Below are 16,208 nucleotides of genomic sequence, written 5' to 3'. Positions count from 1 at the left end.
ATACCACATCTTCTTTTGTATAAAGATTAAATACCTGAAACAATACTTAATATATTGATTTGCCGAAAAATAAAGGACAACAGTGTCTATCCATACACAGCAAGTCAAATATAAAGTCCAATGTATCAGACAAATATCAGTAAAGCAAAATAAAAAGATAAACAAAATAAAATGATTTGAATACCGAAATCTAAAGGGAAATTCAAAACGGAAAATCCTTTATAAATGACAAAATATAAACCTTGAACATACCACACGAATGGAAAACAACTGTCGTGGTACAGGTATTGTCTTACGTAGAAAATGATGATTAAGCCGGATTTTAAAGCTAGTCAAACCTTTCTCTTGTATGACAGTCGCATATAATTGCTCTCATATCGACAGCAATATGTGATCAATACAAAGACTTAATAAAAGGTAAAATCGTAAAAAATGGGGATACAGCGTTCAACATTGTAATATCATTGAAATCAATATAACACAAATAACTGTTTCACCAACGAACTTCACATATCACTGACGAATTTCTTGACTGAGACAGACACACAAACAACCTTTTTTAAGCACTCTAATTGTCCCCTTTTCGTCAATTCAATGATTTAGAATATAACAGAAACATCTATAATTGAAATAATTATTTGAACCATATATATATATTATAAGCTAATGTTTGATGTTACCGATTACAAACATACAGTAATCAATGACCTTATAAGGAAGTCATACTGATATGTTTTACACTCTTACATTTGTTACTGCACTACCGGGTAGAATATAGAATCACAAAAATTCTAATACTGATACTTTATTGGCTTTTATGGACATTATCTCTATTCGAATATTTATTTATAGTTGTAAGGGTTATGTCTACAACAGATGATTAAAACACTCTTTACACACCCAAGTTACTACGTAATCCGAATTCAAGATTATTATACTTTCACCCTTTTTTACGACATGACAAAGCAAAATAACTGATCTCTAAAATGAAAATCATTTAAAAAAGCGCCAAAAGTGATAAATCTTTTCAAAATATTTTAATGTAAACTTATTAAAAAAAATTGTATCAAGCAATTATTGATAGTTGATATCTGTTACTTATCCTTCAATAAACCTCTAAATAATAGAGTTGTCATGTAGATAAAGAGATAGACAATTTTACTTTCATCCGATGTTTATAGTTTGAGAATGACATAACTAAATATACATTCATTTTGGGATTGATCTAAAGTATTGCACGGAATTTATAATTATTTGCTCTCTTAATCATTTTCTCATGCGGATATAGAAAGGCGGAGACATAACAGCACAATGAAACAGCACTACGAGTATTTTATAAATTAGAAGGGCGGAGAGATTAAAAAACAGCACAGAGAAACAACCCTACGAGTCTTTTTTTATAAATTAGTAGGGCGGAGAAATTAACAAACAGCACAGAGAAACAACGTACAAGTTATTTTTTTACAAATTAAAAAGACGGAAGAAACGTGACAAGGAGAAATACCAATAGCTTATAAGGTAGGCAGTATTATCTGTTTTTTCTTGTAGTTTTGAAAGCCATTTTGTAAAATAATTTGTCACTTTAGATTTCATATACAATGAATGGTTACTAGTTTGTAATGTTAAGATCATGTAAAATCTAGCCTAAAACTGTTATATATATATTTTTTCTAAATTGTATACACTATATAGAAAACTGACGGGCAATGGTCAGTTGAATTAATATCATCATTGATGAACAACAAAACCTTTCATTTTCAAAAATTATAATCTTGAGTGAGGTAGTCAAATCGATATGCAAATGTCTTGACCAAAATTATGTGCAAATGCACCTATTTCATTGTTTTCATTTTCTGTGAGGTATATTTTATTTGAAGTATAATACTTTGTAAATATATTTTCAAGTTTTGTAAAATGTAGAATAACAGAATATTTTAGGTAATTTGTTGATTTTACAAATTCATTATTTAATGTATATTTAATAGAGCAAGCGTCACGTACCTACGCAAATAATTCAAAGAATTTCTTTATTTAAAAAGAAATCGTTTTATCCCATCACTTAATCACAAGATATGAAGACAGAGGCTATCATTCTAAGAGGTTTAACACGACACGGAGACGGAAGTCAACATTTCAATATTTAAGAATGTCTTTTTTTCTCATGATTAAATACAAATGTTGTATTCATCTTTGAATGTATCAAAACATGGAGATGATTTCAATATCTAAAAATATTTTTCTCTTTACTTTGAATAGGGATTCACAAGATATGGAGACAAAGGCCATTATGTCAATATTGGTGTTACTTTTTGTGAGATACTCAAATGGTAAGTGTCTCAAATGGAATTATAGTCAAACCTACTAGAAGTCAAACATGTTATAAATATCACCACGCCTTTACAACAATGTCTTGCTATATATGTCATGATCTTTTTGTTCCCATTCATTTTTTACATCATTTTAAAGGTTCATCTGTCTATAAAGTCAGTTGACTGTTATTCCAATAGTGACCTTTACATACAGGTTTGACTGTAATGAGCCGGATAAGTGATTTAAGGATTATACAATAGATATAAGAAGGTGTGATATGAGTGCCAAAGAGACAACTCTCCATCCAAGTCACAATTTATAAAAGTAAACTATTATAGGTCAAGGTACGGTCTTCAACACGGAGCATTGGCATACAACTAAAAGCAAGCTATAAAGGGCCCCAGAAATTACTTTACTGTGTAAAACCATTCAAAAGGGAAAACCAATGATCTAATCTTCATAACAAACGAGAAACGATAAACACTTATGAACAAAAACAACTACTGAACATCAGATTCCTGACTTTTCATTGTGATATTGTTTACAGATTCTATTAAGTCGCAGAAAGCTGGATGGTTTCTTAAATTCTACTAGCCAAAAATGTTGAAGAAAACAAAACCATAACCAAACAAATATAAAGAAAATGATAAAAAGAGACGAATGATCATGGTGTCAGTAGAGTAACATCTTTCCGCATGGAAAATACATTTTTAAAGCATGTCAAAATATATATGTTTTGTAGAATTATAGATTATGTTTAATCAGTGAAATATGTATGACCATAATATACACATACAACTTTAAACAAATAGTCTATAGAACAGGTAAAATGAAGTCTCGAATATATTCTATCAATATAATTACAATCGAAAGTGGGTCAATGAAAATATAATTCTGGTTATCCAAAGTGGTAAAATTTCTGGCGAGCGCAGCTATTCATTCTTAATTTATTTTTTTATATTTCATCAATATAATAATTTATTTCATTTTTATATTCTTATTTGTGTTTCCTAAATGTGCAACCCTACCAAGTGTGTGATATGTCTATATTTGGATGAAACGAAACATGATCATTATGAAAACAAGGTATAATTGTCACTGGAAAAGTTGGCCAACAAAGACCCATCTACAAAGATGAAAAAGAACTACTGCTGTACCACTATTTTTGACCTTTTTACCTATTGTGTCTGCTTCTTTTGTTCACGCATCGTCTTCAATATAATGGAATGTGATGCGACTGTCATATAAGTGTCCAACATATTCTAAATCAGAAAATGCCTATACAAAATAAGGGATATGACAGTTGTTATATATTCGTTTGATGTATTTGAGCTTTTTATTTTGCCATTTGATGAAGGACTTTCCTTTTTGAATTATCCTCGAATTCATTATTTTTGTGATTTTACTTTTTATTATCCTTTTCAGGTTCTGATTTCAAGAGAGTTTGTTATTACACAACATGGTCAAACCAGCTTCAAGTAACATCAGGCAGATTTTACATCAAAGACATTGATCCGTTTCTGTGTACACATGCCGTATTTGCATTTGCTAAAGTTAATACAGATAAGCTTCGACTGGAAAGACTGCAAGTTGATGATGACAATGGGCTCGCGTATTCTAAAGCGGCAGGAAAACTTTACGATTTTACAAATATGAAACAAACAAATCCGAAATTAGTAACACTGCTTTCCATTGGTGGTGCAACGTCGTCGGAAGCTTTACATAATGTAGCGGAGACACCCGAACGACGAAAAACATTTGCTCAAAATTGTCGTATCTATTTACGTGACAGGAATTTTGATGGCTTTGATATTGATTGGGAATATCCTGGAGCATTTAAGGACAAGTTTACAGAATTATTAAAGGTAAAACAATTATAATTTTATAAGCATGAAGTTTTCCCCATTGGCATAACTTGTAATACTGTTAATATGTTATTTTAGAAAAGTTAACATTTGTAATTTTTTTAATCAATTTACTTGTAAAATTATGACTTTTAAAGGAAATTAACTATTGATGATTGTTTTGTTTATCATCTGCCGTTGTGATTTTATATTGTTTGTATATTATTACTATCTGAATACTAATGTTTTCGAAGAAATAGTCCATCATTTTTATCTTTTGGTTTATTTTCTGTTAAGTCAGTATGGTTTTTAACACAGTAATATTGTTCACACAAAGCAATGCTTTTCCGTTATAAAGAGACTATACTACTGTTGTCTTCATTTATGCACCTCTTATTTTATTGATTTTGTATTAACATTGTATCATAGATAAAAAAAAATATTGTTTAGTGTATGTTCACTAGTGTTAATATGTCTTTTGATTGAGTTACGCCATTTCATTTGATTTTTTATAGTGTGTCTTTTTATGTTATGATGTTACACTATTGTTTAAGATAAGGATGGAGGTTTGGTACCTATAAAAACATTTAAACCAGCTGCATTTGTTTGAACCTGTCTTAAGTCTGGAATCTGATGTTCATAAGTTGTCGTTTCTTGATAAGTGTTTCTCGTTTTTTGTATAGATTATACCGTTTGTTTTCCCGTTTGAATGCTTTTATACTTGTCATTTTTGTAAGCCTTTTATAGCTTACTGTTCGGTGTCAGCCAAGGTTACGTGTTAAAGACCATACTTTGACCTATAATGCTTTTTCTTTTACAAATTGTGACTGGGATGGAGAGTTCTCTCATTAGCACTTATACCACATCTTCTTATATCTAATTATTTTTAAACCGTATATAGGCAATGCGTTTGGAGTTTGAAAATGACAAAGCAATCAGAACAAAGAACAAGTCAAGATTGGTACTTTCTATAGCAGGGGCTGCAGGAGAAACCAACATTGACGAATCCTACAATGTTACAGAAATTGTCAAGTATGTATTTACGCACTTATGGGAAGGAAAATAAAGGTAACCTCAAACTATTCTTAAGTCCATGAAAATGTACCATAGAAATACAGTGTTACTAATACCAAACAACGCTTACAGTAATATGTGCAAAGTTACTAGTATCAAATAAGAAGATAAGAAAGGGAAGACAAGACTGTCAACATATGGACTAAATAAAAAAGTCTTGAATGAGGGGTTTCCCTAAGCACACTTTTTTGTATGCATACAATGCATATTCTTAAGTTTTTATTGACCTATATAATAATGCATTGCATTGGTTTTTTAACATATTAATAGATTGAGAGAAACAGATCTTGGTTACAAACTAAAAACGAGGGAAACAAATCAACTATAAAAGGAAAACAACAGAACAATAGAAGCACTGAAATATAACAAAAACAAATCACAATGCAACATCCATAGATGCTATTTGACAAAAATTGCCATATTCCAGACTTGGTTAAAACAAAGTACAATTAAAACTTGGGATTAAGTTTATAACGGTATAATATGATTTCTTTTCTAACCATTACAAGAATATAAATACAAAATTGTGTCACTTAAAGTGTAATAAAGGCAAAATTAGTAACACTCCACAAGAAGATGTGTAACTAATCGAGCTGGACTCTTTCTTTGTGAATTGACCAGTCTTTACTCTTCAATCCTGTCTAGACAACGGATAAGCAACACATACCTTATTAAAGATTTTGACTTTGATAGGACCCTACCAGGATCGAATCAACCACCTCTCGGGCTAATGTGTGCACGGTACCACTAAACCAGAAAGGCCTTCTATTTGTAGGGATCAAGCTTGAAGTACAATATTCATAAACCTGGATAACGTAACACACACACTCATTTTAGAAATATGCCATGACCTTTTCAAAGAAAACATATTATTATTGAATTTTGCAAAATAACTTAAAATTTGTCGAAACAGTAGAAAACTTAAGTAGACATTGCTACAAATATTTGTTATAGACATAAGATGAAAAAATTGCAAACATAATTTCATGTTCTATTATTAATTATTGAATATGTAATTTCATTATTTCATTTAGTCCATGAAGAGACAGACTCTAACATGTCTAACACAAATAAGTTTCTTTTTACAGATACGTAGATTTTATCAACGTTATGGCGTATGACTATTTTGGTACTTGGAGTAAAGTATCAGGATTTACAGGTTCTCTATTCTCAAGATTATCAGATCCGACCTATAGTCCTGAATTGTCGCAAGTAAGTTAATACAAGTTAAGGTCGTACAACATGGCATATGTTCTCATCATATTAAAGTATCGCCTCTCACAGTTCTTATTGTTCAGTGTCAGGTTTTACAGACCTTATGTTTTCAGAGATTTTTTAGATCTGAACTATAATTCTTAGTGTGTTGTACTGATAGTTTGACTGTACCAGAGCAGAGTATTCAGATCTCAACTATAATTTCTAGTTTGTTGTACTGATAGTTTGACTGTACCAGAGCAGAGTATTCAGATTTCAACTATAATTCTTAGTTTGTTGTACTGATAGTTTGACTGTACCAGAGCAGAGTATTCAGATCTCAACTATAATTCTTAGTTTGTTGTACTGATAGTTTGACTGTACCAGAGCAGAGTATTCAGATCTCAACTATAATTCTTAGTTTGTTGTACTGATATTTTGACTGTACCTCTGGTATCTTCGCCCCTTTTTTATATACAAATCTTGGCATAGTGTTGTTACATAGCAAATTATCAGTTCAATATTCAAGTGATTGCACAAAAAATACGGCACATATTCTTTTTAATACGTAAATTGCTTCTTAATATTTGCTACATCTCATTCGGCGTTGAACGTTCCTGTTTAAGGTAAATCCAGACAAGCCCATTGCATGAATTTTATAACATGTTATTTTGATATTTTTAAAATACCGTGTCGATACCTCTGCTGGTGGACTATCATGTTTTTATATACATCCTAATCTTTTCACTTTTCGTGGAAAGACCTTTTGTTTTTCTTCTGATTATTTTTTCTTTTTCTGCCGTCTGAGATGCTTTTTTGTTTTACAAGTTGTACAGTAATGGGGGTTTCAAACTCACCATGTGTGACCGATCACTTATTCTTATAGGAGTTATCTCCCCCTGTTCCCTTTTTTTATTGCTATATCTCTAAAACGGTAAAAGATTTAAACAAACTATTTTCACCAAATTGTTCGTCTACTCTAAAGAATGTTTTTGTTATATTTTGACTGGAGTGATCGGAAGACATCTAATGGGAGTTATTTCCCTTTGAAAATTTGAGATAGGCGATATGTTGGATAAATTCATACGGTAAACGTCGTAGAGCGATATTATTTCAAACGTTTTATATACATATATCTTTCTTTGGTATGAAATTGATTGGTTAATGCAGTAGACTTAATTGTTTTCTAATGAACATGTAAGAATTTTAAGCAAAGGTCAAAATCAAGAACGTCAAATTGACCTTCGACCTTGTCTCAATTTCAAGGTCATAGGTCAGTGAACTCAAATCGGAAGGCCCGAGGTCAATTACTTGTATGGTTGTGGAGAAATAATGGTTTCAAATACATAAGGGGGGAAAACTCCTATAAGGGTTACCAAAACACTTTGACTGACATAGGTTGAAGTTGCGCCTTATTGTAAACAGTTATTTGGCGAACACATCATATCTTTAACTGTAACAGTTTCTTTTGAATAACGATAACAACCAAAATTCAAAATGGATAGCCTGACCTTGACCTTCGACAGTCTTTTCTTATGAAGTCGTTGGTCCATTTGAAGGAAATTGAGGTCAAGGTCAAAGGTCAAGGTCATGTTATGAATTTTGAATTTTTGCTTGTTAAGTCTACTGCATTAACCAATCAATTTCATTCTTATTATCGAGGTTGAAATACCTTCAATTGTTCTCTGAAGAATTGGTTTTTAATTATTATTGGCATTCATTTATCAATTATGTTAACTATAATCAAATCTTTCAAAAGTATTTCTATTAGTAACTGTTCTTTAATTGTCTAACTATATAACCAAACCAAGGCCAACATGCCACTTCCTCGTTGTCAGATATAAAGAAACTTGTAATGAATTTAAAAACTGCATATTGATTTATTGTATGACGCTGTTTACCGAAGGATTAAAGTAGCGACATAAACAGTCTACGAATCGTTTGATATTATGTTATATGATGTTATATGATGGTCCCAACTGAGTATATGCATACCAAAGAAAGATATATGTATATAAAACGTTTGAAATAATATCGCTTACGAAAGAGGGGCGAAAGATACCAGAGGGACAGTCAAACTCATTGATCGAAAATAAACTGACAACGCAATGGCTGAAAAAAAAAAAAAAAAACCCCAAACAAACAAATAATACTACACAAAACACAACACAGAGAACTGACGACTAAGCAAAAGGAACCCCGCCAGGTGCTCCGAAGGGGTATCAGAGACCGAGAATATGTAAGGAATTTTTAAACTAGCATAGTGACAACGCAATGTCAAGAAACGATTATCAACGGAAAGTCAAACTATACTTTCTTGAAAATGCCAGTCAACAACCCCACTAAAGTGCAGTAAACAGCCGAAGGCCCCCAATACATAGCAAAATATTCCCGCACCCGGAGGTGGTTTTTCAGCTGGCTTCTAAATCAAATGGTTTACTAGACCAGTGAAAATGGACGTCATAATAAACTCTAAGACATATATATGAACTTAACTTAAATACAAAACAAGACTTACAAAGGCAACTTGGACTGGCGCAAAATTGCGGCGGGGTTAAAAATCTTTTGTAAGATCTCAACCCTTGCCCTGTGTAGAAAAAAGAAAAACAAAGCAATACGCACAGTAATAAAATGATAAAATGTTTGAAGAATGCTTCTGTAAATGATTATTGTTTTATCGGCTTTTTGAAACAGGAACAGAAAGTTTTTAAAAGGAAAAATAGTAAGTCCGGAAATTACAGTTCTTGTCTATTCGTTTGGTGTGTTTGGGCTTTTATACTGCCATTTGACTATTGACTTTCCTTTTTGAGTATTTCTCAGAGTTCAGTATTTTTTCTTTTAAATAGATACATATAAAAAAGGCGATTAGGTGAGAATTGGCACTTGTAAATTTCTTCCTTCAAAATGTAACGTATAAATTGCTTCAGTTTAATTAATTCAATTTAACTGTGATTTATTTCTCTATCTATACAATAATTGAAGGTTCAATATATGGTTTTGATATATGTTTTAAATATATTAAAGTTCAACTCTTTGATAAAAAAAACTCTATATCGATTATCAGATAAAACAGACACAAGTTAAGACATTTAAAAGTGTACTCAATAAGAGCATAGAGTTGTTAATTTCTGTGTCTTTCGGTCTCCTGTGGAGAGTTGTTTCATTGGCAATCATACCACATCTGCTGTTTTATACCATTAATAGCATGACTACATTTTTTGAATATATATATATATATATATATATATAAATCACCATCATTGATGGCGATCCGATGGATACATCTGTTGTAGGGTTGTCACTGACTCAGACGTACTTATGAATATAATTATTTTCTGTGACTGTATCTTACATTAATTTGTAGGATCCTTTACTATAGATAATTTAGCTGATCTGTAACAATAACATCTTCATGCCTTATATATCATGTACTGTAGTACGCCGCTAGATTAAAACTGACGTGGAAAGGTAACACATGCCCAACGAAAGCTCTTTTAATTGAGAGCCCAGGTGGTCGTGTGGTCTAGCGGGACGGCTGCAGTGCAGGCGATTTGGTGTCACGATATCACAGTAGCATGGGTTCGAATCCCGGCGAGGGAAGAACCAAAAATTTGCGAAAGCAAATTTACAGATCTAACATTGTTGGGTTGATGTTTAGACGAGTTGTATATACATTATGTACACAGCCATGTATCACCATCATTGATGGCGATCCGATGGATACATCTGTTGTAGGGTTGTCACTGACTCAGACGTACTTATGAATATAATTATTTTCTGTGACTGTATCTTACATTAATTTGTAGGATTCTTTACTATAGATAATTTAGCTGATCTGTAACAATAACATCTTCATGCCTTATATATCATGTACTGTAGTACGCCGCTAGATTAAAACTGACGTGGAAAGGTAACACATGCCCACCGAAAGCTCTTTTAATTGAGAGCCCAGGTGGTCGTGTGGTCTAGCGGGACGGCTGCAGTGCAGGCGATTTGGTGTCACGATATCACAGTAGCATGGGTTCGAATCCCGGCGAGGGAAGAACCAAAAATTTGCGAAAGCAAATTTACAGATCTAACATTGTTGGGTTGATGTTTAGACGAGTTGTATATAAATATAATATATATATATATATAAATATATATATGCATTTAAAACGAAGTACATTGGTTTTTACAATTTTTTTACTTAGAACTGGACTATACAGTACTGGATGAAAAAAGGAGCACCACCAGAAAAGTTAGTGATGGGAACCACGGCAACAGCTTTAGCTTTAACACTGAAAAGTTCATCTAATCATAACATTGGAGCACCAGTGATAAACAGCACTATTGTAGGTCCAGTAAGGAAAATGAGGGGCCAGTTGTCTTATTCTGAGGTAATTAATCCTTGTTAGAATATTACTGTTAATTTTAGCAACCATTCACATGTTATACCGCATACAGTTCAACACAAACTCATATATACTCATTCAAGTACATTCCGTCATTGTGTTATTGTTCTATGGGAATTTTTTCTTTCTTTTCTTCCATTGTTGCTAATGTGCTTCGTCCATATTCCTTTTCAAGCCTCCTTGGTACACATTTGTTCGTTTTTATAGTGATCAAGATTATAACACAAGGCTGACTGCTGTATCCTAACATGCCTAACTTTTGACATTTTTTACCTGTTATTTCTGTTTGTTTTGTTCACACATCGTTGTCAATAAAAAGGTCTTTTATACAAATGTCATGCAAGAGAAAGATTTAGCTAGCTATAAAACAACGTCCAATACAGCATCATTTACATAAGAAAATGTATGGTCGGACCAAGTCAGGAATATGACAGTTGTTATCCATTCGTTTGATGTGTTTGAGCTCTTGCTTTTGCCATTTAATTAGGGACTTTCCTTTTTGAATTTTTGTGAATCTTACTTGTTATCCACTCTATAAAATTTACTGAGTTCATCATTAAAGGAGTAGATTCAGTAAGACCCCTTTATGGCCCAAAAATAAAACAGTTTTACAAAATTGTTAGAATGTAAACTGGACCCCTCCGGGTGCGGGAATTTCTCGCTACATTGAAGACCTGTTGGTGACCTTCTGCTGTTGTTTTTTTCTATGGTCGGGTTGTTGTCTCTTTGACACATTCCCCATTTCCATTCTTATTTTTATTTAAGTTATTTATTGGAAAGAAGAATTCTTCTGCAATCAGATATGGTCTGTTTTTCACAATACAATGCACATATATCGGGTACTAGCATCATTAAGTCATGCTAAATTACTGAAATCTTCACAATTCTAGCATTTTAGTTAAATTTTTGACAGTTTCTGTCTTAAATGAAAGTGGCCACATTTGTGTTCATTCTTAATATTGAAAAGTAAGTTGTATGTAATGATAATACATAACATATATAAAGATTGAGGATGAACCTTCATTTTTGACATAAAAAAAACATCTAAAAAGTGACAGGTTTTGTCATATTAGATAGATTTTTCATATTAAAACTTTAATCGGAGAGTTTTTAATGACCAAATAAGTTAAAATCTTTCCCATAAACTAATTGAATCAACTGAAATAAAATACTAAAGCGTTTAAAAAGGGTCAAAAATCTTTCATTAGATGAACCTGAAATAAGAGGCCAAAATCGGCCCTTACTGGGGGCTTCTCCTTTTTTTTTTTTTATTTGAGCCGTATACGTGTCGATCGATATAAATCTATTTTGCGTGTACTATGCAGAATAGCGGACCTATATTCTACATCGGTCACGTCAGCATCAATCGATGGAATATACTCTTGAACGTATTGTCAATTCTAGCTTCACAATCTAATAATATAGTGCCCTGTAAGAAAACAAGTGCCGTGTATTGATTTGGTATATTAAGATCTTGGTGTCTATAAATACACATGCAAATATAAGGAAGGTTTTATTTCCGAGAAATACCGTTTGACACTTAAAGCCGAAAGATTAAAATTTATAAAAAATTTTTGAGATTGGATCAAGAGAGAAGATTATAAATAGTACAATAATTTTTTTTATATCTTATATATGTCTGACAAAGCAAATGTGTAGTGACTATTGGATTAATATTTATTGATAGATCGATAATACTTTGCTTTATCTCACGGTCTATTTTACAGTTATGTGACAAAAGACTTAGTGGAATATGGGACGATGAGCAGAAATATACTTATGCATATTCTGGTAACCAGTGGTTTGCATATAATACCAAGAGAAGTATGATAGAAAAAGTAAACACCTATTTTTATTGTCTAAGTTTATATTGATAAGTGGTTTTTGTAATACCAACTAGAGATAAGTTTTACTAATGACGTCTTTAAAAGTACAGTTTAGCCGAATGTTTAGGTCGTCATCTCCAAATTGATAAAATAATGGTTTTTATCCTAAATATTTCATTTGGAACAGTTATAGGTGTTGCCGGATATTAAAATCATCAAAAGAGGGACGAAAGATACCAGAGGGACAGGCAAACTCATAAATCGAAAATAAACTGACAACGCCATGGCTGAAATAGAAAAAAAACCCAAATAATAGTACACACGACACAACATAGAAAACTAAAGAATAAACAACACGAACCCCACCAAAAACTAGGGATGATCTCAGGTGCTCCGGAAGGGTAAGCAGATCCTGCCCCAAAACAATGTGCAATTATTCCATGTATCGTAAAGTGAACACATAAAATACTGCAAAAGGAATATTTGAGTAGATATTTAAGAAACAAATATCCAATAAAAACTAAGCATACGAATCAGAGATACTATTGTTGTTCATAATTATAGGAGTTACATGTGTCTGCATAATGGACACTACAGCAAGGCCGTACCTTGACCTATAATTTCTTACTTTTATAAATTGTTATTTGGATGGATAGTTGTCTGATTGGTACTCATACCACATCTTCCTATACCTAACTACAGCAAACCACACCACATCTTCCTATACCTAACTACAGCAAACCACACCACATCTTCCTATACCTAACTACAGCAAACCACACCACATCTTCCTATACCTAACTACAGCAAACCACACCACATCTTCCTATACCTAACTACAGCAAACCACACCACATCTTCCTATACCTAACTACAGCAAACCACACCACAACACAAAATTCCTCAAAAAAGGCGCAAACATACATAGAACAACGAACACACAAAAAATCTCGAAGTTTGATGATCTATGGCAAACTAATATACGATGTTAGGCGTGATCATGAACATCCCTTTTGTACCTAAATAGACAAGAAAACAGAAAATGAAAACTGATGCATAAACAAAAAAATCTAAGTAGCTGAAAAAAACCCGGAAAAGAATAAACTGGAAAGGATATCCAAAATGATAAACGTAAAAACATTTTGTGAAGTGAATCTTCAAACCGGTTTCCTGAAACTGAAATAAGACATTTATTATGACGAATAATTTTAAAAGTATACACCTTATTGCAATTCCCGCTTTACCCGAGAATCTGTCCTACTTAACTTTTGACGTCATACAACAATCATTTTTCCATTGTGGCGTCAGATTTTTTCTATTATGACGTCAAAATTTTACGGGAACCTTTGTGATGTCCGGTAATGGCAGACAAATAGCGATAAGGTGTATTTAGCATCATTTGTGATTATAATTAAAAATTGTTATATATTTTTGAATTTATCTTCTAGGTTAAATACGCCAAAGCAATGGGATTAGGAGGTATAATGTTTTGGACATATGATCTCGATGATTTTTCTGGTAAGCATTGCGGACAGAAAAAATTCCCTTTATTGAACGCAATAAAAGATGCTGCATCTAATACAAGTTTTACTAAAGCGCAGACTACGATAAAGACCACTACGATAGCACGAACTACGAAAGCACCAACTACCATCAAGACCACTACGATAGCGCCAACAACGATAGCGCGAACTACGAAAGCACCAACTAAAAAACCAAGCAATTCACAGGAAATAGTAGCAAAGATGAACGTAACTAGCTTAGACAACTCAACCGAATCTCAGAATACAAGAACAGAACCAACATATGTATCAACTGCTGCAACAACAGAAACAACACATGTAACTACTGAAGCAACAACAACAGAATTTATTACCACCACAATCCGAACAACACGCAGACCCGCGTTTATAGTGTATAATATAAATGAAGCATCACAGTCTAAAATTTGTAATGTTTTATGGTTGACGATGATTATTACTTCAATGTTTGTCTGTGGTGGAGATTAATTTTTCCTAAAGGGAAACAATGGGCAAATGCAATCATAGACGTTAAATATCCAACAATCAACCAATCATAGACGTTAAGTATCCCGCAATCAACCAATCATAGACGTTAAGTATCCCGCAATCAACCAATCATAGACGTTAAGTATCCAGCAATCAACCAATCATAGACGTTAAGTATCCAACAATCAACCAATGATAGACGTTAAGTAACCAACAATCAACAAATGAAATCGTGTTTCAGTTCTGTATCAAAAACATAAAAGACGTTATTTTCTCATGGAAACTTTAAATCTCAACTGTTAACAGCAAGCAAATGTGAACTGGTCAACAAGTAATACTGATTTTGTTTACATAATTGCCCGAATCTTTTTAAGTATTGTTTTGTTGCTTTTCACATTCAAATCCCTTTATAATTTTGTAATGTTTCAATATTTCAAATATATACCATATAAATTCTTCATGCATTTTAGTCATGTATAACTAAAAGGCCAACAAAGTTTGAAGGCAGTCTTTTTGGACAGCTTCCATTAGTGACAGCATACGTTCCGGGTTGAAATGTTTTAACAATAGAATTAAAACAACTTGAACATATTTAAAGACAATTCGGGCCAATTTAAAGACACCTTTGACCACTTTTTTTTTTAGACAATTCGGACCACTTTTAAAACAAATCAGGCCACTTCATATTTGTTTTTTGTTCTTTCCTCTCATCATGCCTTCGAAAAAATGTTGGTATAAATGAGATGATTAATACACTTGATCTTGTTTTATTAACTACGAAATTATGAATTACAATTTGCTTGTATCTGTGTGTAATTATTTGATATTGATATGCGGATTTTTGGAATACTATATATTAACTTTATTTCCTTCTTATCGAAGATTTTGCATGTATTAAACAATGTTTGTACAATAACTTTATGATCTCTTACAAGGTACAATGACGTTGCCAAAACAAAAGAATGTTTATAGATCATTAACATACTATATGACTCTTGTGGAGAGTTGTCTCATTTGCAATCATATCACATTATTTCAGTTATGATCGAGGACATGATTTAAAATCCAAAACGTCTACAAAGTTTGAAGAGATAAGACAAGCTACAAATATCGGTGAACCGAAATATCAGTATTATCAAAATAAGTAGACATGATCGACAATGGGACCAGAGTTCGAATTGTAGATAAAATCAATAATAGGGCACCAAACAGCACCACCAACAATCAGAAAGGAAAATATTCCTTTTACGCCTCAAATTTAGGAATACAAAAGTTGTGCGTAAATAAGAAAAAAAAATATGTGTAATGAGTAGTGATATCGGACATTTAATTTTTTTTAACAAGTGAACGAGCTTAAATAAAATTGAATTTGATGCGACTGTCATACAAGTGAGAGGTTAAGCGCTCGAAACCAGGTTCAATCCACCATTTTCTACATTTGAGAATGCCTGTACCAAGTCAGGAATATGATAGTTGTTGTCCATACGTTTGATTTATTTTATTATTTGATTCTGCCGTTTGATTAGTGACTTTCCGTTTTTGAATTTTTCCTCGGAG

The 16,208-nt window shown here is 32.4% G+C and overlaps 1 protein-coding gene across 1 annotated transcript; it reads left to right on the top strand.

The window, feature by feature from the left end:
- Nucleotides 1-1,162: 1,162 nt before the first annotated feature.
- LOC139503951 (chitinase-3-like protein 1) lies at nucleotides 1,163-15,107 on the top strand. The gene is made up of 8 exons (XM_071293993.1): nucleotides 1,163-1,518; nucleotides 2,257-2,327; nucleotides 3,736-4,175; nucleotides 5,056-5,186; nucleotides 6,317-6,440; nucleotides 10,616-10,801; nucleotides 12,544-12,654; nucleotides 14,091-15,107. Exons 2-8 carry the CDS (start codon nucleotides 2,270-2,272, stop codon nucleotides 14,649-14,651), a joined length of 1,611 nt encoding a protein of 536 aa, XP_071150094.1. The 5' UTR covers nucleotides 1,163-1,518; nucleotides 2,257-2,269; the 3' UTR covers nucleotides 14,652-15,107.
- The last annotated feature ends 1,101 nt before the right edge of the window (nucleotides 15,108-16,208 follow it).

The sequence above is a fragment of the Mytilus edulis genome, chromosome 14, assembly GCF_963676685.1.
Source record: "Mytilus edulis chromosome 14, xbMytEdul2.2, whole genome shotgun sequence".
Lineage (NCBI taxonomy): Eukaryota > Metazoa > Mollusca > Bivalvia > Mytilida > Mytilidae > Mytilus > Mytilus edulis.
The sequence above is the reverse complement of the archived record's forward strand: the minus strand, read 5'-3'. Positions and strand labels throughout refer to the sequence as shown.

Excerpts from the sequence above, each read along its gene's own strand:
- LOC139503951 (XM_071293993.1), top strand. The coding sequence starts at position 2,270 with ATGGAGACAAAGGCCATTATGTCAATATTGGTGTTACTTTTTGTGAGA. Across the intron at positions 6,441-10,615 it reads ATAGTCCTGAATTGTCGCAA|AACTGGACTATACAGTACTG; the intron begins GTAAGTTAATAC and ends TTTTTTACTTAG. Across the intron at positions 12,655-14,090 it reads AGAGAAGTATGATAGAAAAA|GTTAAATACGCCAAAGCAAT; the intron begins GTAAACACCTAT and ends TTTATCTTCTAG.